At 48.6% G+C, this 26,821-nt stretch overlaps 2 protein-coding genes across 10 annotated transcripts in view; both read right to left on the bottom strand.

The window, feature by feature from the left end:
* The window catches only part of IFT172 (intraflagellar transport 172), a 33,432-nt gene extending 20,358 nt beyond the window's left edge, over positions 1-13,074 (bottom strand). For 4 of the 8 annotated variants that reach the window (XM_058287770.2, XM_058287767.2, XM_058287769.1 and 1 more), the window contains exons 1-14: positions 12,861-13,062; positions 10,166-10,309; positions 9,635-9,747; positions 9,152-9,191; positions 8,815-8,880; positions 8,539-8,618; positions 8,243-8,330; positions 7,274-7,488; positions 6,985-7,108; positions 6,500-6,595; positions 5,283-5,444; positions 4,888-4,941; positions 3,427-3,530; positions 3,170-3,255 (exon numbers count right to left, since the gene is read on the bottom strand). In XM_058287770.2, coding sequence (XP_058143753.1) covers positions 3,170-3,255; positions 3,427-3,530; positions 4,888-4,941; positions 5,283-5,444; positions 6,500-6,595; positions 6,985-7,108; positions 7,274-7,488; positions 8,243-8,330; positions 8,539-8,618; positions 8,815-8,880; positions 9,152-9,191; positions 9,635-9,747; positions 10,166-10,309; positions 12,861-12,899 — 1,411 coding nt within the window. In that variant the 5' untranslated portion in view covers positions 12,900-13,062. Of the gene's footprint in view, positions 1-3,169; positions 3,256-3,426; positions 3,531-4,887; positions 4,942-5,282; positions 5,445-6,499; positions 6,596-6,984; positions 7,109-7,273; positions 7,489-8,242; positions 8,331-8,538; positions 8,619-8,814; positions 8,881-9,151; positions 9,192-9,634; positions 9,748-10,165; positions 10,310-12,709 lie in introns of all 8 variants that reach the window. The other 4 variants (XM_071211919.1, XM_071211917.1, XM_071211918.1 and 1 more) reach the window with 2 other exon arrangements.
* A 1,073-nt stretch (positions 13,075-14,147) lies between these two features.
* On the bottom strand, positions 14,148-18,641 carry FNDC4 (fibronectin type III domain containing 4). 2 transcript variants are annotated; one of them, XM_058287773.2, is made up of 7 exons: positions 18,119-18,641; positions 17,101-17,242; positions 16,902-17,017; positions 16,451-16,655; positions 15,938-16,027; positions 15,543-15,667; positions 14,148-15,350 (listed from the first exon to the last, which is right to left on the bottom strand). In XM_058287773.2, exons 2-7 carry the CDS (start codon positions 17,216-17,218, stop codon positions 15,315-15,317), a joined length of 690 nt encoding a protein of 229 aa, XP_058143756.1. In that variant the 5' UTR covers positions 17,219-17,242; positions 18,119-18,641; the 3' UTR covers positions 14,148-15,314. The 2 variants fall into 2 exon arrangements, with proteins under 2 accessions (XP_058143756.1, XP_004451482.1); XM_004451425.4 differs by lacking the exon at positions 18,119-18,641 and adding an exon at positions 17,430-17,779 and having other exon boundaries at positions 15,183-15,350.
* Between the last annotated feature and the right edge of the window lie 8,180 nt (positions 18,642-26,821).

A 26,821-nucleotide genomic window follows, 5' to 3' on the forward strand; every position in this document is an offset into this window, starting at 1 on the left:
ATGAGTCTAGAGCATAGGAAAGTAAACGGCCAACACAACTTAATTTTGCTAGGACGCTTAAGATGCTGGGTCTCTTCCAGATTTGTGGAAGTTTTTCTTAACGTCATAGTTATATCAACCAGGTCCAGACCCATGCAGGAAATGTGGTTCCTCCCGTACTCTTGGAGTTTGCCTATGAGTCTATCAGTACTGTGCAACTGGTAGCTATTCCTCACAAGATCCTCTGGAGGGCAGCACAGAGCATATTAAGGATGCGTCCCAGTGACAAAGCTGACGGATGTTATGACCTTGACTTGACCTCACTTCGAGGGGACACCAGCACATTTGAGTGGCTATGATATAAGAGCATCGGACAAAATAAGAGGCACCTCTAACTAAAATTAGGCTGGTCAGTGCAAAGGCTGAATGTTTTAATCTGAGCTGAATCTTGTAGACAATCTAAGAAGTTATCACATTTAGGACTGACCACTCCGGGTTGGCTGGAATGCTTCCAGGCAGCATTCCAGCTTGATCAAAGCCCGTTCCCACATGGTGAACATAATTAACATACAGAATTATATATGTATATGGGGCCAAAAGGGGAAATTTTAGTTTGTACATACAGGTTACTAGAATAAAAATTTAAAAAAAACATCATAAGGCTATTCAACAGTGAACCCTAATGTAAACAGTGGCCTATAGTTAATAGTGTCATTATAAAAATGTGCTTTCATCAACTGTAGCAAATGTCGCACACCAATACAAGCTGTTAATGACAGGGACTGGTAGATGGGATCTCTGTATTTGATGCACGATTTTTCTGTAAACCTACAATTTCTCTAATAAGAAAAAAGGAACTTTTTCATTAAAAAGTAAAGATGAAGCCATGCTTTCATGTCTCAATTAGACGTAGAATCATAGAATGTTGGAGCTGAAAGGGACCCTACTTCTGTGAACACCTCGAAATTACATACAAAATTATGCATGCATATACATTCTTCCGGGAAAGGATCTCTCATTTTCCTTAGCGTCCAAAGGGGTCAGTCCCAAAGGTCGAGAGAAGAGCTCTGTCCTCTTACGTACATTGGAAATGAGGCCTATGGAGGTGAGGTGACTTGTCCAAAGTCTCACAGCCCATTACTGCTGCTGGAGTCTTAGGCTTCTTGGCTTATATTACTATTCCCATAACAGATAATTACATTTCTGAGTTCAGCAACCTGATGTGAAATATACTATTTATGAAAAACATCTAAGGAACAGACCCATATGTACATGAAAACTTGGTCTATGACAGAAATGGCCTTATAAATTAGTGAGCGGGAAACGGACTTTGGCCCAGTGGTTAGGGCGTCCGTCTACCATATGGGAGGTCCACGGTTCAAACCCCAGGCCTCCTTGACCCGTGTGGAGCTGGCCATGCGCAGCGCTGATGCGCGCAAGGAGTGCCATGCCACGCAAGGGTGTCCCCCGCGTGGGGAAGCCCCACGCGCAAGGAGTGCACCCGTAAGGAGAGCCGCCCAGCGTGAAAAGAAAGAGCAGCCTGCCCAGGAATGGCACCGCCCGCACTTCCCGTGCCGCTGACGACAATAGAAGCGGACAAAGAAACAAGACACAGCAAATAGACACCAAGAACAGACAACCAGGGGAGGGGGGGGAAATTAAATAAATAAATAAATCTTTAAAAATAAATAAATAAATAAATTAGTGAGCAAAGAAAGGACTTTTAATAAGATAAACATATGGAAAGAAACACAATTAGACCCCTACTTACATCAAACACAAAAATAAATTCCAGGTGAAAAGCAAAATTTAAAAATGTTAAGAGAATATAAAGAGGAATAGGGAAGGCATTCTAAATAAAACCTCAAAAATTGCAAACTGTTTTAAAAAGAGATAAAATGGGCTATATTAACATTTAAAATGTTGAAACACTAAAACCTAAGGAAAGAGAAAAGACAGGGTGGGACAAGTTAGCTGCAATAAAAATAACCATCAAAGACTATTCGTACATATACAATCAAGTCAATAAGGAAAAGAAAATCTGATGTTAAAAATGGATAAGAGATATGAATTGGTAATGCAGAGAAGAAGAAATCCAACTGGCTAATAAACAAATGAACAACAAAAATTAACACAATGAAATATCACTTCACGAACATCAGATTGAGCCAAATTATGAAGTCAGGCAATTTCACGTATTAGAGAGGATGTGGAATCACGGGAACCCTGACTGCTGGTGGGAAAATAGATTGCTACGTCCTCTTTATTGGAAAGCAAGTTGGAAATATTTCATCAAGTTGAAGAGAGAGCTCCTCTATGATTCAGCAATTCCAGTCCTTCCACTTTAGTTAGAGAAATGAACATTGTAACCATGAAAAATAAACAACTTAAGTATCCATCAATAAGAGAAGAGATAAAAGATGCAAGGTAAATATAACATATTAGGATTTGACAGAACTGGGTGATGGGCACACAATCATTATTGTCATAATAACTGTTAACAGCTAAAACAAAGTCTTTATTATGTTCCAGGCACTAGTCTAGGTGCTTTTCATATGAGTAAGGTACTATTTTTATCCTCATTTTGTGAATGAGGACACCAAGGTACAGAAAGGTTACGTAATTTACCTAAGGCCACAAAGGTGATAGAGAAGTAGGGTAGTTTGACTCCAAAGCCTCTCATTCTCAAAATTATACTATATAGGAGTTTGTTATGTTGTTCTCTATACTTTTTTCTATACTTGAAACATTTCATAATGAAAAATTAAATATTAAAATATGAGATTTGTGGATGTGAACATTTGTAAAACGCAAATAAAGTTTTTGTCATTATTAGTTACTAACAACAAACCACACAAAAAAAATAAGGTCCCTTCCAGTTCTAAGAGTCTATGATTCTATGAAGTCTAAACAGGAAAATCCATAAATTTGCTAATAGTTCTTCTTTATTATTCACAATTTACCTAGAGAACATGAAAAAGTATATGGGTAGGCAAATGTTTATCTCTATCTGGACATCTAGATAGATACACACATGGATTTAAACAGTTCATCTATCCACTGTAAGAGGGCGTTACACACTTAGCTGCTTGCCTCTCAGATTGCTGGATTCTCCACTAAACACAGCCCTGGGATATGCAAGTACAATACAAACATCTATTTTGTCATTAAAATGAGGAGACAGTCTTACCTATAGCGATAGTCTTGATATCGACAAGGTAGGCCAATTTCTTATTATCTTCCATTCCTCGCTGACGCCTCTCATTAATACGGACGCTGCAATGTGAAGGGTGAGGTAAGGCAAAATGGATGCTGGCAGTGGGAGGTTTATCAGGGGCTCTGAAGCAGCACATGGAATAAGGTTTTTAGATTAATTTGAGAACACAGTAGTCAGACGTTAAAAACTCCTTTTGGGATGCAAGGCTTCAGAGCACCTTGTGGGGTTACCTGATGAGGTGGGGGTTCATGAATTCGGTGCGGACAGAACCCAGGGTATCATTACTCCCATATTCCACCAGGGTTAGCTCTCCAGCATTGAAGATCATGCACACCTAGGGAAGAAAGGGGATGGCACATGGTGGAGAGGTTTCAGAAGACTGTAGCAGTTTGATATAGTCATGAATTCCAAAAACAGATACTGGATTATGTTTGTCAATTGGTCTGTACCTGGGCATGACTAAATTATGATTAGGGCTTTGATTGGGTCATGTCAGTAGCATGCTGAGTTCCAACCCACCAAAGGGTGAGGACTCACAGATAAAAGGCATGGCAAAGGACAGAGCTGGAAGGCTTTTAATGTCTTAAGGTGGAGCCCCGGGAAGTAAGCACACAGAGAAAAGAGAAGCAAGCCCCAGGAAAAGAGGAACCCTGAGTGCAGAGAGAAGCAAGACCTGGGAAGAGAGGAAGCCAGGAAGCCTTAACCCTGGCAGACTTGGGCAGCCATCTTGCTCTAACACATGGAAATAGATTTTGGTGAGGGAAGTAACATATGTTTTATGGCCTGGTATCCATAAGCTCCTACCCCAAATACACATGCTTTATAAAAACCAACAGGGAAAGTGGACTTGACCCAATGGATAGGACGTTTGCCTACTACATGGGAGGTCCGCAGTTCAAACCCCGGGCCTCCTTAACCCGTGTGCAGCTGGCCCATGCGCAGTCCTGATGCGTGCAATGAGTGCCCTGCCATGCAGGGGTGTCCCCCGCATAGGGGAGCCCCACGTGCAAGGAGTGTGCCCTGTAAGGAGAGTCACCCAGTGCAGAAGAAAGTGCAGCCTGCCCAGGAATGGCACCGCACACACGGAGAGCTGACACAAGATGATGCAACAAGAAGAAACACAGATTCCCGGTGCCACTGATAAGGATAGAAGTGGTCACAGAAGAACACACAGTGAATGGACACAGAGAGCAGACAACTGGGGGGGGGGGGCGGGGAAGGGGAGAGAACTAAATAAAAAAATAAATCTTACAAAAAAAGGGCAACAGGCTTACAAAGATGGTAGAGGGAGTGTACTGTCAGTTCAAGGAGATGCTCGCTTTTCTCTTTGTTTTGTTCCTCACCCCCACTGGCCACCTTTCTTTCTCTGCTGTCACCACAACCCCTCCCACTTGCCATCCTTCTGACACAGGAGCTAAAAGGTTTGTTGAGGGGAGCGGATGTGGCTCAAGTGGTTGAGCGCCTGCTTCCCACATGGGAGGCCTCGGGTTCAGTTCCCAGAGCCTCCTAAAAAACAAACAAACAAACAAACAACAGGCAAAACAAAAGAAAAAAAAGCCAGTGTGCCTCCGTGGTTGAGTGCTGGCTTCCCACATACGAGGTCCTGGGTTCAATCTCTGGCCCCCAGTACCTCAAAAAAAAAAAAAAAAGGTTTGTCTTGAGATGGTGAAGGTGAATCAAGGTCTACTCACATTCTCATTTTCAAAGAAATACTTCTCATTGCCACCAGATCCCTGCCAGGCTACCTGTAAAGGGGGAGAAGACACAAAGGAGCAATGTGGAGAGCAACCAAGACAATGCTGAAGAATGAAAGGGTGGGAGGCAGAGAGATCAAAAAGCTGGGGAAGACTCTGGCATTGCCCCACAGATTTTCCCTTGGTTCCTAAGCTTTTGAGAAATGGCAAAAAACAGTCTGACTCTGGTGATGACTCCTCCAGGATTCTAAACCTCCTGGGACCCATTTTCCAAAATCAGGAGCCCAACACAAAGGCTTTCTCTGGGGCTCTTCCCCTAGTGATCCCAGCTCCCCAGATGTAGCAGCTCAAGATACCCCATTCCCACGCCCCCCCCCATTTTTGGTTCCTACCTCGCTAAGCCGATTAGTATTCAGGTCCCCAAGCAGCAGCGTGTCTGATGTGTGGGCCACCAAGTAACGTTCCTTTCCCAGGATTTTCACCTCTTCCACCTCATAGCCATAGTGTGACTTGAGTACCACTCGGGTCCCCGACGACAGGTTCTTCACAATCACCTTGGTAAGGAACAAGTCTGAGCCTTTAGGCTTCCCCCACCCCAAAGAGGGGTGTGCCCTGTGCCCTCCTCCACGACGCGACACACAGCTAACATCTTTTTTGGTTTTGGTTTGGTTTGGTTTGGCTTGGTTTGGGTACCAGGAGTGGGGTGCGACACAGCTAACATCGTGTTTCCTTGCCAGCCTAGCATGTTGTTGGTAACTGACGGTCCCTTATGCTTACATAGGGCTTTACTATTTTTCATATGGGATCTATTTGATGCTCATAATCCGTATGATTCTGAAAGTTTTGTTGGGTTAAACCACTCTCTCTACTTTCTTATAACTGTTGGGACAAATCCTTAAGAAAGACTTAGCACAGTACTGTCTTATTTTTTTAAGTGCCTGTCTCTTTTGCTAGAATGATTAAGGGACAGTGTCTTATAGATAATTATCTTTGTCTTTTTTTTTTTTTTTTGAGGTACTGCGGGCCAAGGATTGAATCTGGGACCTCATATGTGGGAGGCAGGAGCTCAACCACTTGAGCCACATCTGCTCCCCAGATAAATATCTTTGTATTCTCAGTGCCTAATACAGTGCTAGCACAGAAAATGGATGAATGTTTCTGGGAAGAATGAAGGAAACAATGAATATAACAAATGAAAGGAAGGGAAAATGAAGAAAGAGAAAAGAGAAGAACTGGCTCAGGAACTAAGAAATGAGCTTGCAATATTATAGACAATGAGTTCATAGGCCCTAAAACAACAGAGTTCACCCTTTAATCATACTGATCAACTTCCCCAGTTGATAGCTTGTAGGTGGTGGAGTTTTAAAATAGAGAATTCAGTGGCAATTTACCCTAAGCCTGCCCTTAAACCTTTTCTTACAATATGCTGGAAGAACTATAGCAAGAAGGTTGTCAAGAAGATGCTCTGACATGATCTGTTTCCCAGAACAACTCGGCCAGGGGATGAAGGTAAAATTTAACACTGTGGCTTTGCCTGGACAGCAGGGAAGCACCACAAAATGAGTGATCCACGGCAAGATCTGGGAACAGCAGGTTATCAGCGGCTTACCTGGCTAGGTCCCACATACGTCAACTCAAACTTGTTCTTGTAGATACTCCTTCGGAGGCAGCAGTCAAACTGTTCCACGCCTCCGCAGAGTGTGCCCTAGAAGGGAAAGCGAGAACGTGAGCAAACAGAAACAGTACCATGGCATGTTCAAGACAGCTAGGGGCACCCTTACAGTCCAAACTCAAGAATGTAGAGATGGAATTTTTTGAAAGTGCCAGAAGGAAAGATTTGGCAAAAGTGGGACTGGGGCACCCCACATTGATGGGATATAAGGGAGAAATCAGCCCTGCCTATACAGCTCTTCATCCCTTTGGGCCTCCAATACTGTGTGAATTTCTCTTTCTTGTCTTGAACTCCATATTTCTAGGTTGTGGTCAATGGGAAGGAGGAGGATTTGTAGCATCAGGAGACAGTGTTTTTGGGGTAAGGCTAGAATTTTGGTTCAGAGAAAAGGCCCAATCCAGAAGAGGTCACGGGTCACATACCGCACAGAGCCGCGAGCCATCCCGCTTCCAGGCCAAGGCAGTGACGGTGTATAAGTTGGCAATCTCCTTGGGCTTTGCCTCTTCCCAGATGCTCCTTCGTGGGCTCCAGTTGAGCACCCGAAGTCTGAAACAAAGTATGTGACTTTAGATAAGATGGAGCCTGAGCAAAAGAGTGAAAATGGGTTGGATTTTGATCCAGAGACCCACTCTGGTTGAGAACCGCTACAGCAGAAGAGTGTATGCAGGGAAAGTGGGCAGAAGGTGCAACTGGAAAGCTGAGTTGTCCCACCTGTCATAGCTTCCCAGCACAACAGACTGGCCCCCAGGACTTGCTACAGCTGTGGTGAACTCTCGCTCCTGAGGGTCACGGCTATAATCAAAAGTTTGTAGCACGTGGCCTTCCTTTCCATAGGCCACAATCCTTCGATCACAGCCTGCAGCCACGATGCTGTTGGTTGCCCAAGCCAAGGCATAGGGTGGGCATGGATGGTTAACCAGCTTCCCCTAAGGCAGAAGCAGAGGGTTTTGGTCACTCTGACTCTGAGACCTGCACTGCAGAAATTCCTCATTCCCACACAATCACTCTAGCCCATCTACTCTGCAGAAATCCTTCTCCCAACATTTTCCCACCCCCACACATCCTACTTCCTGAAGACTTCACAAAGGGTCTCACACTCATATACATATACACATGTGATAAACATACACACTTACTGACCTTGGCTCTACAGGAAGCCTCAAAATAGTTGGGCACCAAAGGTGGCCCCCAAAGAAGACATCCTACACATTACCCAACACTGTCTGGGTCCATCATCTAGCTATGGCTCCTTTTTCAGAAGGGCTAAATTTAATTAAATGATTCAAACAACAGAGAATAATGTAGAGTAAAACACAGAAGTTCCCTTTATCCCCCATCTCTTTTTCTCTCTCCAGAGGAAAGCATTAACTCTTTTCCCTATGGATTTATACATATGTATTTTTCCATGAGTGGGGATAATTTTCATTTTTCATTCGCCTTCATTTCCTTTTGTCACTTGAGTCACCCCCTCCCAAAAATATTAAGCTCTGGCCCTCTAAACACAAATCCTCTCTGTGTCTGTGTCCAACCTGCTCCTACTTCACCATTTCTCTCTTCGAGCTCTCACTCTTCTAGCCTGCTTTCCAGACATGTAAATCAAAATTCCTCAGCTGTCCAACCTCTTCTGGGAGGGCCCCTGGAATTTCCTTGGCTCCTATCCCAGAGCATCCTTTATCATACCTGTGACTCTCCAGAGCCTTCGTCATCAAAGAAATACCTAACGATAGTGCCATCTGCATGACCAGAGAGAATTCCTTTCCCAGAGCAACTAAAAAGAGAAAGTAGGGAAAAGGAAAAAAGGAGAGAAATAATGAGGAAAAGATTCAAGTATTCTGTCTCACGAGGAAAGTCCCCTTTCTCTTCAAACACTCCTCCCTTGGATCCTGCTACCAGTTCTCCCCATCTTTCATACTACGGCCCCCCAGTCCAGACTTCCCTAGCTTTTCCCTAACACCTCCAAGCTCTTCCTTACTCACTTTGTTGTCAGTGATACTACGTAAGAATCTGTCCCATAGATGGTGGATGATTTATTAGTTTTAGTGTTTGCTAAGCGAACCTGAAAATGAGAGAATAGAAAGAAGTCTGGTTAGGCTACCCTTAAGTTCATGCAGGCCCTAAGGAAAAAAAAAAAGAAAAAACAGTGCTTCCTGTGCATTCGCCACAGTACACGAGTTGACCCTAAGGGAGACCAGGCGTATTCCTCTCTCCAGAGCCACTATCCCCACCTCCCCTGGCTTCCTTCCCTCCTTTACCTTCCCCTCAGCCAGTCCAAACACGATGATGTACTCTGCTGGCCACTGCAGACAAGTAACAGCACTCTGCATGAAAGAAATCATGAGAAAGATAACCCCGCCTGTGAGGGTTAGCACCGATTTATAGCTACCTGAGCCAACCCCTGCAAGCACCGATTGGCAGGGAGAGGGACACACTGGGCTCTAAGGGACAGAGGAGATGAGGAGGGAGCCAAGCAGCACCATCCATGCAGGAGGAAAAGTCAGATTTGGATGTCAGAACGTGCAACGGCTGGGTAAACAGATGCAGACACATGTTTGTTCATTCTCATCTCCCAGGGACTGGTCTGAACCTTACCGTCTGGATAAACTTGTTACAGATGACTTTCTTGTCACCCCTGCCAAATGAAAGGAGAAAAAGCTGATTGAAAACCACTTCCATAAAGAAACTGCCAAAAAATGCTACTGGGGGAAAGGAATAAAGAGAAGATAGCTTCCCTGGCCCACTAGTGTTATCCTACCACGCGGCAGGAGCCCTTAAAGGAGGCACAGGAGGGAATTTAGGTACCTCTGGAACAATAACAAAGATGTAACAGCACTCTGGGCAACCAGGGCTCTCACAGGGCCTCCTTGTTGATCTCAGACTGATTCCTCCAGGGAAAGATCACACAACACGTGGGACAGGCAGGGGCAGAGAAGCAATAACAACAGGCTCTAGAGAGTCTCGGCCTTCCATGCCTGAGTTCAGCTTCTTATCCTCTCTATCCCCCTCCCCAGTGAAGCACTGCTCTCACTTTCCCCTTTTTCCCTTGGCCTCCCATCTTCCAATCCTTAGCCTCACCAATCTTCTCCGATCTTGTAGACATAGATGATGTTGTCAGTCTGTCCTATGGCAATTTTAGTGGAATCAGGAGAAAAAGCCATGCCCTTCACCATATAGCTCTTCCTGCCATACTAAGGGTTTAAAAAAGAAAAGGTAATACTGAGTGTACCTGAAAGAGAAAGGAGAAGAAAAGGTGCATGTGTGAGTGTAATAGGTTTGTGGGATTTATACTGAGCAATGATTAGGAAGTGGGTCAAGGCCTTTCAGGCTTGTGAGGTTCCATCAACAGGTCAAGATATACATGAGTTTAAAAATAAAATCCACGGAACTGCACTACACAGTGAACCCTAAGTTAAACTATGGACTACAGTTAATAGTACAATTATGAAAATGTGCTTTCGTCATTTGTAAAAAATATTCCACTCCAATGCAAGGTGTTAATAATAGAGTGGTATATGAGAATCTTCTATTTTAGGAATGACTGTTCTGTAAACTCACAACTTCTCCAACAAAAAATAAATTAAAAAAAGATACATGAGAACTCTTCACCTTCATGTCAGCTGGTTTGGTTGAGAATTTATCTCTCCGTTCTCCATGTTCATCATACAGCAACACCACTCGGTCCACTGTGCAGACAGCAAATTTGGCATTGTTCTGGGACCAGGCCATGCAGGTCACCTTTGCAGCCCCATCCTGCAGAGTCAAAGGGAGTAAAACACACCCAGCTGCTAATCTAGAACGCCAGAAACTTTTCTAGTTCCATTACTCTGGTATGACTCTGGGAAATCGTCTTCCTGTCATAGTGCTTTCCATAAAAGGCCATCAGACCCTGGACTGTGAGTACAATGTGCTTCCAGAGACCCATAATTCAAATGCACTCAGGGGTGATACGCTCAATCAAGTGTCCCAATGGCCATCTTGTTCCCTCATACCCCAGCTCTGCGACTAAGATAAATCCAACTGGCCTGATAGGTTCTGACTTTAGCCAGTCATTCAACTAGTATTTTTTGAGCACCTTACTCAAAGGCACATGGCCAGGGGCTGAGAAGGTTACAAAGGGCAAAACATGGTCCCTACCCTTAAAGGTTTAGGATCTAGTAAGATAGAACATACCATTCAAGTAGCACAAGACAGGTACATACAAGAAAAGCATGAAATAATTTTACGTTTAAATGATCAAAATTAAGCTTGGACAAATGGACACAATCGAGTAGGGGAAATTATCTGAGGTTGACAGAATGGCACGAGCAAAGGAAAGTTCTGGTCAAGAACAGTAATTCAGTTTGGTTGAAACTACTTTGCAAATAGAATAGGGGAAGGAAGGCAGGAAAAACAGAGAGACGCCAGCTCAGGAAGGGTCTTTGAAGCCAAGCTATAGCGTTTGGGCTTATTTGGTCAGAAAAGGGAAAAGAGTAAAAGTTCTGGAATGGGGAGTAAACTAGTCAGAGTTGAGATTTAGGATGAACAATATCATTTTTTCTTTTTACCCCCCAATACCCTCTTTATAGAATCCACGTTAGAAGTGGCCACCTCCCAGTGAATTATTCTTGCCATGGCTATCTTTTCCCATTACCAGCCCTGGTCTTCTATGGTTTTACCACTAAGTCTTTTCACCCTGAAATAAAAAAACATTTAGCTTCTGCTCCAATTTTTAAATTATTACTGGGGCTCTAGAACTCTGGCTTAAGCATTGTAACTTTTCCCTTCACTACTAACTCATCTATCTCCAGGGTCAGAAGTAAAAAGCTTCTCTTCACCAAAATCCTTAAACCAGAGCCAGAAAATAAGCACACCACTGCCACTGTAATTCTCCAACTATAGATTACAAAAAGTTAGACGGACTGAGGGTTCCTCCATAACCTTTGCTGATCATTCTGCTTCATCATTTTGCCCAATCCTAGGCATTTGGCCCTTTCCTGCAGCATGACATCATCTTATTTCAAGAGATTGAAGGGGCATTTCATTTCCAAATGTTCCATTAGGGGAAAGAATTTTTAAATCACAAATTCAGGGTACAGTTTATTGAACAATGAGTACATCTCTCTTTTGTTCTAATTTCCTTCAATTCTTCAAATGCCGCATCCATGTGAAGCCTTCCTGATCCCCATAATAAATGAATTTTTTTCTCTACAATATGTACCTCACAGGACTGTTGTGATGATTAAATGAGATCAGAAGTAGAATAATAATAGCTAACTTTTACAAGTACTTAAAAGTTACAAGCTGGGTGTTTTGAAAAATGCTTGACAAGCATTAGGTCATTTAACCTCAACTCTGAGTTAATGCTATTATCACCCCCCTCCCCTTTTTACAGGTGGGGAACAGGAAATATTAGAAACTTAAGTAATTTGCTCAAGTTTACATACAGTTTGCAAGGGGCAGAATCAAGATTTAAACCTGTGTATGTTTGAATCCCTAGACCGCAATGCTAACTTCTTTATTTAAGCTGCCCTGGCACATAGTAAGCTCTCAGTAATGGCAGATACTATTCTTTAAGCTTTGTTATTATCTTATCCTTTTGATTTTGAATGTCCTTCCCTCTCTATCAATTTTCAGGCTGCTTTTCAGCTTACAGAGTTCTTTTGTGCATATTATTTCATCTAACTCTCTCCTCAACCTCGTAAGGTTACTATTACGACTACTTCCATTTTCCAAATAAAGAAGCTGCATGAGTTCTCAGAGAAATGACTTAATAAGGGCTACATGCAGAGAACTCAGGAAATTTATTTAAAGCAGTGGTGGAGCTAGGACTTGAATTCAGGTCTCCTAACTCCAAAACCCTGCCTTTTATCACCATATTTCAGGGTTCCTCCTCTAGTGGTCTCTTCTGAATCTTGAGGTCTTTTTCATCAGAATGAACGGTTCGGTCTTCCGCACTTCTTGTGGAAGGACTTGTACCTCTTACATAATTCTGTGTGGATTTATGTTCCTTGCTGTCATGTGTGCCTCTCCCTCTAGGACGACCCTCCTGAAGGCGGGGACAGTAAGTTAGGTCTTTTGGGGTTCCCTGCAGCCCCAGCACGGGGCCTGGTATACCCAACTGATGTTAAATGAGACGTAAAAAATACTGCAGTTGTCACCTGTCCACCTCACCTACTGCACACTCTGTGTCGACCACGAGTCTGAGGCATCCCTGGAGCCTGTGCACAGGGCAGACGCTCACCACGGCTTAGCTTCAGTTGCCCCGCTTTTCTTGGAACGGAAAGCGAGGGCGGGGAGGAGGGAGAGGCACACGACTCCTCACCTGAGGGCTCAGCAGGGTCCTCAGGTGCTTCAACTGCATGACGAACACCTGTCTCGCAGCCGCCACCAGACAGCGACACCTCCCGCGGTTACCTGGACAACGCACCACGCAGCCGCAGCGACAGTCTCCGACGCACAGGGAGGCTCGGGCGCAGGCGACGTCGCAAGGTCAGCACGCAAACTCTCCGCGACGTAAACAGAACGTGCGCAAAAGCAGTACGAGCGAGGGCGGGGCCTCGAGAGGGCGCGTGGGTCCCCACCTCGACCAATCGCGTCACGGCCTGGCGCCCTGAGCCCCAGCCCCGCCAGCCCTGGGTGCGCTCTCGCGCTTTGCTGCGTGCGAAGCGTGGCCGAGGGCGTTCTCTTTAGTCTCACTACCCTGGGGAGAGCAGGGCGGGTGCTGATCTAGGCCTTTTACAGGCGACAGAACGGTATCCTTATATGACCTGCACGAGGTCAGTGAATTCTTTTGTGTGTCTGCGGGTACTGTGCAAAGTGTTTTACACGCATTAGCTCAGTTCGTCTCAAAACCACCTTTAGAAGGAGCTAATATTATCAGGAAACTCAGGATTAGAGGGATCACTTGCCCAAGCTAACAGCCAGTAAAGGACAGAACTGGGATTCAACCCAGAGCTGGTGGAATTTAAGTGCCCCTTATACCCCTTCTCAACTCCTAGTTTCCTATCTCCCTGCCAGCCCACTCTACCCTGTGACATAATTTAAAAATTTTAAATCATGATGTGTCCAGAGTCTGAGAGATGAGTGTTTTGGAACCGGTGGCCAGGGAGAGGTAAAATGTCCCACTGTCAAACTGGGAGACAGTGGGTTAGAGGCTGCCGTCTGCCTTTATGACTCGGAACCGAGGGCAGCCCAGAGATCGGCTTACTGGATAGGTTAAGTCTTGGGGTACCTGGGGTTGGATTTTAGTTAAGTAGGAGAAATACTGACTTGATCTTTGGATTCTGTAGAACTAGTGGTCTAATTTTATGTAACACAACGGGGAGAGAAGAGATGCAGAAAAGGAGGGTTATTCGTAAACCCTTCTCTGGAATGATCCTAAGTTGGGAAGACCCTTAACCCCCAGGAAGTGGAACAAGTGCTGACCAGACAGATCTGGGGTCCCGAAGCCTTCCCCCCATGATGTTGTCAAATGTCAGCAGGTATTTCCCTCACTGTCACCAACACCCCTTGGGAATCAGGAGAGAATAGAGGACAGCCCTTATTCTCACAGGAAACAAGGAAGCCCCAGCAGGGCATAGTCCAAATTATAATTCTTTCGACAAGGGTGTCCCAATGCCTCAGTTTTATTTCCAAAAATCCTCCTCTGGTCATGGTGGCAGAGTCGGAATATAGCCTTCACAATGACTAGTAATGATCTTGACAGACGAAAGAGCAGGCAAACGCAGGGAAGAACAGGCACAGGAACCAGAGGAGAGGAACACCCACCACTAGATCCTTCAGGGCAGTTGCTCTTTTGTTAGTCCGAGACAGTGCTCAGTCCATTCTGACCATCAGCCCAGCGTTGATGGAAGCAGCAGAAGAGTACGTGTGAGGCCTTGGGTTGCCGACATGAGCAGTGAAGATAAAAAGGCTACTGGCTCTCTCGGGTGATGTAACCTTGGTTTCCACTTTGCAGAAAGAAATTATACCATTCTCTTGTCCTTCTCCCCCTTCTCATCCAATCAAGTAAAAGGAACTGGGGCTCTAGTTTTCTATACCTCTTCTCCCTGACCCCTTTCCCCTGCGCCCTTCCAGCCTGGAGAATCAAAGCAAACCCCGTACAATGAGAGTCTGTTCCTGTCAAGTTGTTGGTGGCACGAGGGACCCTTGTTCAGTCAGGAGAGAGACGAGGTGAGGACACGTCTTCAGCATACTCTACAGTCAGCTCTGGTTTGTCCAAGAACCTTTATTGGAAAAATGTCCAAGGGGTGAGATCCCCAGCAGCTGGAGGGGCTGCCAGGCGAGAGGGCGAGCACCTGAGGCTCCGTGGAAGACATTGGAGTAGTGCAGCGCAGCATCTGCCTTCAGGCCCAGATGATTCTTTTCATTTGCTGGGGGAGAGGGAGTGCCCACAGAAACACCCCTCTCTGAGGCAAGGCATGGGGGCAGCTGGGGATGCTGAGTCCCGATGCAGGTGGAGTGGGGCCCCTTGTTTGGGAGCGAATGGGAGTGGGTTGAACGAGTGGCTCTCCCCGGGCCTGGGGGAGGGGAGGAGACGTCCCATCTGATATCCACACCCCAGGTGCCCGGGCTGGGCTCTCACAGACCTCCCTTCTGGCCCTGCTCACAGTGGAAAGAGGAGGGGGATCAGGCCTGAGTTGCAGGAGTGTCATCACCCTCTGGGAGCGTGGGGGAGCCGTCAGTGGTGGCGGCTCACGGCCTTAGGTGTTCCTCGACCCCACTCCCATCGTCCCCCAGGTGTCAGTGCCTCTCTCTTCGGGTTTGCTTCTGTCACTCATACGTCAATGGTGTTGATGGATGGTGACTTTTTCTGTGAAAGAAAATGGTCCAAGGCTTTAATTTCAGGAAGGCAAGAGACCCCTCGCCTTCTCTCCAACCGTGTCCACCCCGGAACTTCCATCCCCCTCTTCACTTGCCCCCTCCCCCTTTGGTCTTTTCCCTTTCCCCAGAGGTTCCTTAGGAACAAAATGACTCTTCCCACACTCACTGGCCCCCACGTCACCTGTCTTGTCCCTGCTGGCCTTCCCTGAGGACTCTGTTCTGGCCCCTTCCCCTTCTCCTTGGGGTTGTTGTTGGAGTCATTGTCCTTGATGATGTCGTACTGACGGCAGAATAGCCCGATCACGGCTGAAATGGCGACAACACAAATCTGAGCCTTGGTCCTGACCTCCCCCATCACTGCCTCGAAGGGCAGCGAGATACCCAGACCGCTTCTAGAAAATCGGAGAAGAAAACCCTTGAATTCCCAGTGCCCAGGCACAATCCAGCCTGGGACCCCAACGGCCTCCTTTCCCTCTCTGCAAACTGCCCCCATCATCCCCCTCAACTCCGTTTCCTCCGTACCTCCAGGAAGCCCCGCTCCCCAGCGCCTGGCCCCCCAGCCAGCTGCTTCCTCACCTGCCCACATGAGCAGCACCACCACCACGATGGCTGCTTCCCCCGTCTGCAGTGGTTGCTCTCCATCCAGACCCTCCACTGTGATGTCACCTGAGCAGGAGAGACAGACTCTGGGCTCCGGGGAAGCAGCTAGAGAATGAGGTCTAGGGGGACGGGTGAGGATGGAGATGCTGGGGGTTCGAGTCCGGGGAGAGGCAGCCCAGGTTGCCTCTGGGGGCGGGGGGGAAGTGGTTAGAGGGCTGCAGGCTGCAGCTGCTGTGAACTGAGGCTGGGGAAAAGGAAGCTCTTCCCCCAAATGATTCATTACCAGTCTGTCTACAGCGTTCCCCTGCCCACCTGCTCTTCCTTCCTTTCCTGGCAGTACAATGAATCAAATCATCCTTCTCATCTAAGCTCGGGGAGATGAAGAAGAGGCTAAAGGCCAGGGTAAAAAGCTGGAGAATCCCAAGTTTTTTGTTTGTTTTTTTTTTTTTTTGGGGGGGGGGCGGTGTAGGAATGAGATGAGCTCCTCACCTGGGCTCGAGCTGTTGGAGGGCAGCCGGTCAGAGCCCTTGAGAGTCCGGAAGTGCACCCGGGGCCCCGGGGGGCTCTCCCCCCGCAGCCCGATGCTCCTGACCTGCACCGTGTAGTCGCTGTCCTCAGCCAGGCCCCAGAGGGCACAGGCCCGAGTGGTGGTGTTCACCTCCCGGATCACGCGCTGCCCGGGGCCATTCTGCCGCTGCAGGGAGAGGAGGGGAGGGGAGACCGCCTCGCCCCAGTTCCAGGCTTCAAATCAGGGCTCTTGGACATCCAAGCACCCCAAGAGAGTTGGGGCGAACAGGGCAGCTTGAGCCCCAAAACACCAGCTCCCAGATTCCCCCACCTCTGGGGAGGGGGGAGGTCGGGAGTGGGGGGCAACAGAAGGAATGTTCAGACATCCAAGGACACAGACTGTGGGGGGGGGGGGTGAGGGGGGTATTCGTACTTGCTGGGAAATGGAGTAGCCAATGACGATGTTGCCTTCTGGGACGTCCCAGGACACAGTGGCTGAGTTGGCTCTGAGGTGAGTGACTGTCACATTCACGGGAGATGGAGGCCGGTCTGCGGGGGTCAGCGGGTTAACAGGTTAACAGCCTTCACCCACAGGCTAGCCCTGGCTGACCCTCAACCCCCAGCCCGCTTACCTGCTCGCACAAAACCCAGGTCACAGCTGACCAGCAGAAGGACCGTGGGGCTGAGATACGGGGAGAGGGGCACCAGCGCAGCCATGGTCCCCAAGTCCGGTGGGGGGCACTGGGGCATCCGCTTCACATCCAGGCGGGGCTCCTGGGGGTCAGGAGTTGTCCAGGTTGGCCAAGGGCCGCCCAGAAAGCACGGGTGGGCAGCAACTCCTCCCGGCTCCCCACGGCCCGCGGCAGCCCCCGAGCCCCCACTGCCCCCCACCCTCACGCCTTCCGCGCCCCCGCAGCCCCCGGGCGCCCCCCAGTGCGCGGCGCTGCCTGCCCACACCCACCTCCCCGCGCTCCTCGCGGCGCTCAGGCCTCCGGGGGCTGCTCGGTGCCCAGGGGGCGGCCCATGGCCCGCTCCGAGGCGCTGCCCTACCCCATCCCGGCGCCGGCCCGGCCAGGGGGGGCAGCGCGCCACCGAGCTGCGGGCGGAGGGCGGCGCGGAGCGGGCCGCGGGGCCGCGGAGTCCCCCGGGCTCGGGCGGGCGGCGGAGTCGGCGTCCGAGCAGGGGGCGTTGCCGGCGCGGCGCGGGGCGCCCGGGCCCCGGGGGCGGGAGGTGCTGCGGCCGCCTCCGCCGGCCCCTGCAGCGGGAGCTGACCGTCCCGGCGCGCCAGCCGCCGCCTTCTGCAGAGCCGGCCCCGCTCGCTCCGCCGCAGCCGGGCCGGGACGTGCGGGCCGCCCCGCCCCGCCGGGGCTCTCGCCGCCGTCACTCCCCCGGCGGCCCCCCCGGCCCGTCTGCTCGGGGCTCCTCCCACGACCCCCCCAACGGCGGCCTCCCGGGCCCCCATCCCTTGTCCCGGCTCAGCCCGAGGCGCCGGCGGGGACTCGGGGAGAGGCGCGGAAACGAGGGTCTCCGGCCCGGGGAGCGCCCCTCCCTCCCCGGATGGAATTCGCCAAGTTGGGAGGAGGAATGCACCTGGGGTGGGGGGGGGGGAGATCGGAGGAGAGAGGGTGGAAAGATCCAGATACTACTGACTTGTGGAGTGCGTCAGCTTTGAAAAGTCCCTTCCCCATTCACGGTCTGATATCGATGCCGCTGCCGCTCATTCATTCTTGCATTTATCCCGCAGATGTTTATTGGTCTTCCCTGTGTCTGGCATTACGTGAAGCCCCCCGAGCTCCCGCGGGTTTATGGGGGACGGGGAGGTGGTTTGAGCGAAGTCCTGTGATTCTTGGCTTAGTTCTGCGGCTTACCGCGTGGCTTCGGGCAACCCGGTTAACCGTGCCTCGGGTTCCCCGCTGGCTGCGGTGAGGGTCGGAGGAGATCGCGTTGGGGAAAGGTCTGAATCGTCTTACAGCACTCTGAGAATGAAGTCCGTTACTTCATTCACTCAAGACACACTTTTGTTCCGCGGTTTGGCTGAGCGTGGGATCTGGAGCCAGAGGGGCTGGGTGAGCGCCAGCTCTGCCAGCCGTTGTCATCTTGGGCCTTATCACCCAAACGATGAGGGTATCCACGTGCTTCTTAGTGCTGACGTGTCCAACAAGATACTGGTGGTGGAGCCAACGGGAGGGTGAACGTTGCTTTGTGGAGTGGAAATCAAGGTTGGTTAACGTGGTATTTGGGGCAGACACCTTGACTTCTGACTCTCATTACGGTATTTCTATTTCCGTGGCATTGCTGCCTTGTAACATCCAGTTCAGGGCATGCCCACCTGGGGCCCGGAAGCTGCTGCTGCCTTCCTTTCTGGGAGGAGAGAGTGAAATGGGGCAAGCGGGGCAGGGCAGGACTGGGAGCGTGCCAAGCACAGTTGCGCGCCCTGGCCCGGGTCCTCTGACTTCTGCTGACCCCAAGGACCCTGAGTTCTGGCCTCCCAAGGCATCCTGGCCCCCAGAGCACTCATACCCCAGGGGTTCTCTTTGTCCTGGGACAGGGCCTGGGTGTTGTCCCCCAAAGAAGAGGGAATTGTACCTGAAGGGCAAGGGTCGGGAGCCTGGGGTCTTCCTCTTCCTGAGAGCAAAACAGAGGCTGGGGAGTGGGGTGCCTGCAGAGAGGAACCCCAGGAGCTTCCCGGGGTTAACAGAGGGCTGGGGGCCTGGTGACCAGGAAAGGGTGCAGGCAGAGGTGCCGGGCCTGGTGCTGAGTGGATTAGTCGTTGCTGTGGCTCAGGCAGGCCCTGCCAGCTGGAAGCAGAGTCTGTGTGGCCAGAAGAGTTTGTGTGGCCAAAGAGGCAGGCAAGACAGAGTGTCCACAGTGTGGCACCATGCTGAGCACAAAACAGCTTCAACATATGATGGAGACCCCCGAGCCTGGCAAGGGGAAGCTGAGACCCCTTTCTCAACATCAGTCTCCTGCACTGGTTCCTAGAATCATTTTTCATCGAGACCTCTCTCCACTCTTGGGCTTCTGCTCCTCCCATTCCTTCCTGTCTTCCTTCTTCCCTTTTTCTTTCCCCAGTAGACCCAGAGGAGCAAGTGCAGGCCAAGTGCTTGCTGTATATGTGTGTGCGCGTGCAAATTTGACTTCCTGCTCTCATCCATGTCCCCCCTTCCCTCATTGAGGCAGCCCTGCCAATGATTGAGAAGTCAAACCCACTGATGGATGCCGAGCAAACTGTTGGACTGCAGGGACGATGTGATACTGAGGTCTTCCAGAAGGAGGGACAACTAGGAGACCCACACCCCATCCCTGAACATTCCAAATGATGATGTCAACCAAATCCACTGTCTTCCCCTTTGCCTTTTGATTCTTGCCCATTCCCTACGGCCTGTACAAGTGGTGGGGAGAGTCCAGGAAGTGCTGAGGGGCTTACCCTCCATCTCCTCGCTCCCTAAACTTTTCTATTTCCCTCTTCCTTTCTCTTCTCTTGGACCATTTCTCACTTTCATAGATCTCAGTTCTCCTTCTTCCCAGACCACCCTCTTGGATCCTTGTTGTCACTTTCTTATTTGATGCTAATGTTGATAATAACATTATCTCCATAATACTGTCATTTGCACTGCCCTGCACACCAGTGGCCCTTACAACTACGTGTGAAGTTAGTGCTATTGTCTTCATTTTTTCCCAGAGAAGACAAAGACCTAGAAAGGATAACCATATTGCCCCAATATACCCAGTAAATAATTGCCAGATAATGCTGTCTTTATTATTTATTTTTATTTAGGTGACAAAGCTGCCTTTAGTACTTTCTGGAATAAATAAGTAGATGAGCCAGAGACTGGAGTCAAACTAGTTTCTTTCTCAAATTGGATGCCTCTGCTACACCACACTGCTTGTGTTCTGTTCACTTTTGCGTTGAGAGGAAGGATACGGAGTCCTCTTCCGTTACTGATGAAGAAAGGAATGTGCTTCCCGCAACCTGTGCTGGGTCCTGGAGACCTTGGCAGTTTTTCTTCCTTACCAGCCTGATGGAGGGCTGGTGGTGCTGAGTGGAGGGGCCACCCCTGGTGGGATGGCCTTCCTCATGCTGGAGTTTTCTGATCCCCAGATTCCTTTCCTTTCCCTTCTTGGGGTGACAAGCTAAGCTCCTTGGTAGATGGCTCATTAGATTTGGGGTCCAGGCCTGGCACTCTTTCTCCTCCAAAAAGCTACATCTCACCATGGGGTCTTCCTTCTTTTGAACCCATTTGAGCCCCACTTATCTAGCAGCACCTCTACATCCCATAACCTTTCTTTTTTTTTTTTTTTTTAAGATTTATTTATTTCTCTCCCCCCACCCTGTTGTCTGCTCTCTCTGTCCATTCGCTGTGTGTTCTGCTGTGTCTGCTTGGGTTCTTGTGAGCAGCACCGGGAATCTGTGTCTCTTTTTGTTGTGTCATCTTGTTTGTCAGCTCTCCATGTGTGCGGTGCCACACCTGGGCAGGCTGCACTTTCTTCACGCAGGGCGGCTCTCCTTACTGGGTACACTTCTGCGGGGGGCTCCCCTACACGGGGGACACCCCTGTGTGGCACGGCACTCCTTGTGCACATCAGCACTGCATGTGGGCCAGCTCACCACATGGGTCAGGACACCCTGGGTTTGAACCCTGGACCTCCCATGTGGTAGGCGGATGCTCTACCATTGAGCCAAATCCACTTCCCACCATGACCTTTCAATTAATCACGTCCAAATAGCATCTCTAAGAGCCAGATTCCAAGCAGTGCTGGGTCAAGCGCTGGTCTTAGAAATTCATTACACAGCTTCTGCCCTCTAAGAGTTAAAAACTCTAAGGAAATGTTTCTTTACGGTCATCACCTCTTCTTCTCCCTTTAACCATCTGAAGAAAGGCTGGGACAGAAACCTCTTTACACCTACCTCAATGTAGGGGGTGACAGGTAAGGCAGTTTGGTTTTGTTTGGCTTGAATATGTTTTTTAAGAAATTGAATTGGAATGCCTTTAGACAGAGAATGGGTCCAATTTGCCCACTTCACATATTTATGTTGCCCGCCTGGTGGCCCTGGTAGGTATTGGAGTTTTTCACTCAGAGTGTCTACCGCAGTGTCCAACAGACAGTGAGTGATCAATCAATGATAGCTTTCCTTTCATTCTCTTCTCTTAGTGGAGCCTGCCTTAATAAACCATAGGGTTTTGCTTTCCAACTGGTGCCCCTGACCTTGGTGTGGTCCTCTTAGGTCTGTGGTGACCTCTGGGGAGGACTGAGGAACTGAAGAAGGTCTCTGGCTTTCCACTGATGCTCAATCAGGGACCTCTGTCTGCTCCTCCCCAAGGGAACATCAAAGCTCAACAGTTCAGCCAAAGCCTATCCCTTCCCCTGGTGCTTATCCTGACACCCCAACACAATAGGTTTTCACTCTAGAGTCCCCTTACAGGGCACTACCTTGCCCATCTTCCTCCCCGAGGAGGCTGCTGGGAAGAAGAGGGTGACATCATTCGTGTTTCTGTGGTACCCTCTGTGAGTGTGAAGACAATTTTCAGGGTGCAAGGGACTGGAAATGGAGGAGCACGGAAGAGAGACTGATGAGATGGCTGCCAAAAAACAGGAAGGATTTGCAGAATGTATTTTGATTTTAGTCTCACATTGGACCTCATTGTATTAATGTGAGAAGAGGGGAAAAGGATGCTGTATTAGCAAATGGGTGCTGATGCAAAATACCAGAAATCTGTTGGCTTATATAAAGGGTATTTTTTTGGGATAGAAGCTTACAATTACCAGGCCATAAAGCGTAAGTTACTTCCCTCACCTTAGTCTGTTGCCACGTGTTAGAGCAAGATGACTGCTGACATCTGCAAGAGTTCAGGCTTCCTTCTCTTCTTAAGGCTCCATGGTCCCAGCTTCTTCCAATATCAGCTATAGGCTGGGATAAGTCTCGTCTCTCTCCCAGGGCTCAACCTCTCTGGGCTCAGCAGCTCTGCTCTCTCCACAAGGCCAGCTGTAGACTATCAGGCCAATAGCTCATCTTGCTTCCTGGGGCCTCTGCCGTGTCTCTGCCTGGAGCCTTCTGTCTTTCCTCACATACCCACTTCCCTGTGTATTTACTTCCCAGGGCTCCAATATTGAAGCTCCCACTAACCCCTCTGCCATTTAGTTTTCTCCCAAAATCCTACTGATGTGGCCTACTCAATGCCTTAATCATTATTTAATCAGGTAAAAGTGAAACCTCTGAATACAATCTAATAAACCCAGAGGAACAAACCAGTTTACAAACATAATTCAATATCTATTTTTGGAATTCATAAATAATACCAAAGTGCTACAGATGCCATCACAGAATATCTGTGGAGCAATCTGTTCAACAACCAAAATAGATGGACTGGTCCAGGGGTCAGCCAAGTATGCTGGCAGGTCAATTGGCCCAGCCCGCTACCTGTTTTTTGAAAATAACGTTTTCTGGGAAGGCAGCCATGCCTATTTGTTTACGTATTGTCTGTGGCTACTTTCACCACACAACAGTAGGGTTGGGTAATTGCAGCAGAGACTGTAGGGTCCACAAAAACCTAAAATATTTATTCTCTGATCCTTTATGGAAAAAGTATGTTGACCCTGGACTAGTCCCCTGCCGCTCACAGGCCAGCAGCTTTGGCATCTACTGGGGCTTGTTAAAAAGGCAGAATCTCAGGCCCCACTGAATCCGCCCTTTAACAAGACTCCCAGGTAATTTGTTTGAGAAGTACTGGATGGGACGACGCTGTGTTTCCTTCCAACTCTGCAGTCTTCTGATTCTAGGGAGGCACAAGCAGAAACACGATCCCAGCAGTGCCAGATGTGAAGAAGGCACCCAAGGAGAACAGGATGTTGACTTCCAGGAGCTTATGATTTAGTCAGTTGTTTCCAAACTTTACTGTGCATAAGATTTCCTTGGGGAGCTTGTCAAAAATATAAGTGTTACAAATACTCTTCAAATTTAGGTCTGGTGGAGCTTAACCAGGCCCAGGAACCTGCATTTCTAGCAAGCATTCTGGGGGATTCCGATGCACATGGGCACATGAGTTCTTGGAGAATCCCCCTCACCTTTCCCTTTTCTCTCTCCCCATATCAGGCTCCCTTTGGGGTGGAACAGATGGACATTCTACTCAACAGATGACCCAGCTGCCTGCTTGCCAGTCCTGCTTGGTTTCAACCCAGTGGGTTTGGCCAGGTGAGACTTCTGTAATGCCAGGTGCTGCCTGACCTGACCCCAGAGGAGGCTGGGGTTGGGGTTAGGGGACATGGTTACAGCCTGTGTACAATCACAAAGGAGAGGGCAGGATGAATTGTGGTTTGGAGCCAGATATACCCCAAGAAAACATGTTTTAAAATGTAATCCATTCCCATGGATCTGAGGTTACTTTAGTTTAGATTTAGCCCAATTCAATCAGGATGGGTCTTAATCCTATTATTGGAGTCCTTTATAAGCAGAATGAAATTCAGACACAGAGAGAGAATGCCACAGAATGCAAGAGCTGAAATTGAATGGAACTGGAAGAGAAGGGACAGGCCAGGAGAGGCTGCTATGGGCAGTGGCATGTGGCAGACCATCCCAGGACAAGGACTACTGGCAGCCAGCCCCAGAATGCCACAGTCTTTAGGGGAGAAAGCATTGCCTTGATGACCCCTTGATTTGGACTTTCAGCCTCAAAACCATGAGCTAATACATTCCCATTGTTTAAGCTGATCCATTGCATGGTATTTGCTTGAGCAGCCAAGGAAACTCGAAATGGTCTTTTTCACCAAATCACAGAATATGAAAGTAGGGAAGCAGATTTGGCTCAATGGATAGTGTCCTTCTACCACATGGGAGGTCCAGGGTTCAAACCCAGGGCCTCCTGACCCACGTGATGAGCTGGCCCATGCGCAGTGCTGATGCATGCAAGGAGTGCTGTGCCATGCAGGGGTGTCCCCTGCATAGGGGTACCCCACATGCAAGGAGTGCACCCCTCAAGGAGAGCCACGTGCAGCCCGCCCAGGAGTGGCGCCGCACACAAGGAGAGCTGATGCAGCAAGATGACGCAACAAAAAGAGACAGAGATTCCAGATGCCGCTGACAAGAATACAAGTGGACACAGAAGAACACACAGCAAATGGTCACAGAGTGCAGACAACTGGGGGAGGGGTGTGGGGAAGGGGAGAGAAATTTAAAAAAATAATCTTAAAAAAAACAATATGAAAGTAAATGTTTGGTTTGCTAGTTTATTTAATCATTCCCTCCTCATTTCAGAAAGGACTGAAGGCAGCTAAGGCAATGTAGTATACTTGATCACATACATCCAGATCAAGATGAAAGAGGCAAAAGGGAAACAAGGGCAGGAGATGAACTGGGGTCAGGAATGACATATACCACAGAGCTTACTTTCACTGCGGGTGGGTCCTGAGGGCCTCCCAGTCCCCTTTGTCTGGCCCCTTTATTTTAGTGGGTTCTACCTATCTCATCAGTCCAGGCACGCCTGTGCTCCCCTCCGGCTACTGAAACCTCCCACCCTGTCTCCCTTCCCTGGGAGCCACGACCACCAAATCACCTCCCTCGTGTTCCTTGATCTAAATGGCCATTTCGTCTGATCTCAGAGAAAAGCAGCAGACAAAAACCAAGCCTGCTCAGATGTAGTTCTGCGGGTGAGCTGCCCGAGGGGTGTTTAAAGAAAAGTGAAAGAAAGCAAGTAAGCAGATTCTCGGCCACAGTCTAAGAGGTCTAACTTAGTAAGTTTGGGGTAAAGCCCGTGGATCCTAATTTTTTTTTTTCTTCAAGCATCCCTGGCAATTCTGATGCACAGCCAGGTCTGGGGAACTCTGCTAAATAAACCATCCATGTGGGCCACCTGCTGAAGTGGAGGGCTTTCTGTCCCAGGGGTACTCCAAAAAGCCTTGTTGCTCCCCAAGAGCCCTCTATCTAGTCGTGGTCCTGGGGAGTAGGAAGGGGTGGGTGCTTTCTGAGGTTTTTTTATCAAGTCCCAGATTCAGGCTGGTGGGATAATTCACTCTAAGGTGTAAAGAAGTCTCAGATTCTTTTAATGGAGGATTCTCCTTCACTAAAATGTATTTGCCTGCAGTGGATGCTAATTTCACACGGTGACTAAGTGAAATGAAGAATTTCAAACAATGTAGGCGTGGAGATCTTCCAGTTGTTCCTTAAATCAGTGGCTCCCGAGCTTGGCTGATCTTCAGAGTCGTCTGGGAAGCTTTTTAAAAACACAGATTTTTGGGCTCTTCTCCAGACCTGCTGAATCTGAATCTCAGGGTGGGGGTGGTACCCAGAAATGAAGAGTTAGTGAAAAGCAAAGCCCCTGGAGTGATTTTGACGAGCAGCCACGTTTGGGCATCTCCGTTTTAAAACCACATGGTGCGGACACTGTGTTCTCCTTCAGTTCACGAAGGCCTTAGGTCTCTGGGGAGTTTCAGAAGTTTGAAGACAAGTTATAGGAAACACTTTACACAATGGGTCTGAATCCTGTGAAACTTGTTTTCCCTAGAAGTAATATAGGTGAAAAAACATAAAAATTGGTTTGAGAAGGGATGAGACCCTGGCAGGAATGCAATGAGAAGGGGGCTTTGGACCCAGGTCACTTTTGGAGATCCTGCCACAAAGCATGATTCACCAAATTATCCTCTAGCAAAGCCATTGAGATCAACTACAGAAGAGCCTCCTTCTTTGAGATCCTGTGATTTGTACCTAAGCAGATAACAAGCCTGCAGCTCTGTCTCCTTACACACCATTTTGTTCCTGGTGAATTCATTCAAGGAACGTTTGCTAACCATTAGTGAGGCAGGCTAGTTTAGGGAATGAGAAGACAAATCGAAAACCTAGCAGAAAAACATGGCGGTGAAACGCATGGCCATGGACTTCCACCTGTAAATCCCGAGGGGAACACCCCACAACAAGACTGCTGGGAGAACCCCACAAGAATCCCCCCTCTGGGATCAAGGAAAAGCCCAGGATATTCTCAAGGGGCCTTAACACACACACACACACACACACACACACACACACACTCACTCACTCACTCACTCACTCACTCACTCCCCTGGGGGAATTGACAGGTGGGGTAATCAACCAAAACAGCAAACAGCTGGGTCCTGTCCCCCAAACGTTAATAAGGGGAGGAATAATTAACGGTTTAAAAAGCAAATTAACAGTTTAAAAAGCAAGCGCAGAGGCTAAATCACCCTCTCTCTGCCTGGACCTGCCTGCGAGTACACCTGGGGCCCTGTAATCTGTTTTTTCTCGTATTTCTATTCTCTTCTCTCATTTCCTTAATAAACTACTGGCCTAATTAAACTGGCATGTTCTTAATTTCTTTTATGTAACATAGCTAAGACCCTAGAGGG

The sequence above is a fragment of the Dasypus novemcinctus genome, chromosome 25, assembly GCF_030445035.2.
Source record: "Dasypus novemcinctus isolate mDasNov1 chromosome 25, mDasNov1.1.hap2, whole genome shotgun sequence".
NCBI classification, from domain to species: domain Eukaryota; kingdom Metazoa; phylum Chordata; class Mammalia; order Cingulata; family Dasypodidae; genus Dasypus; species Dasypus novemcinctus.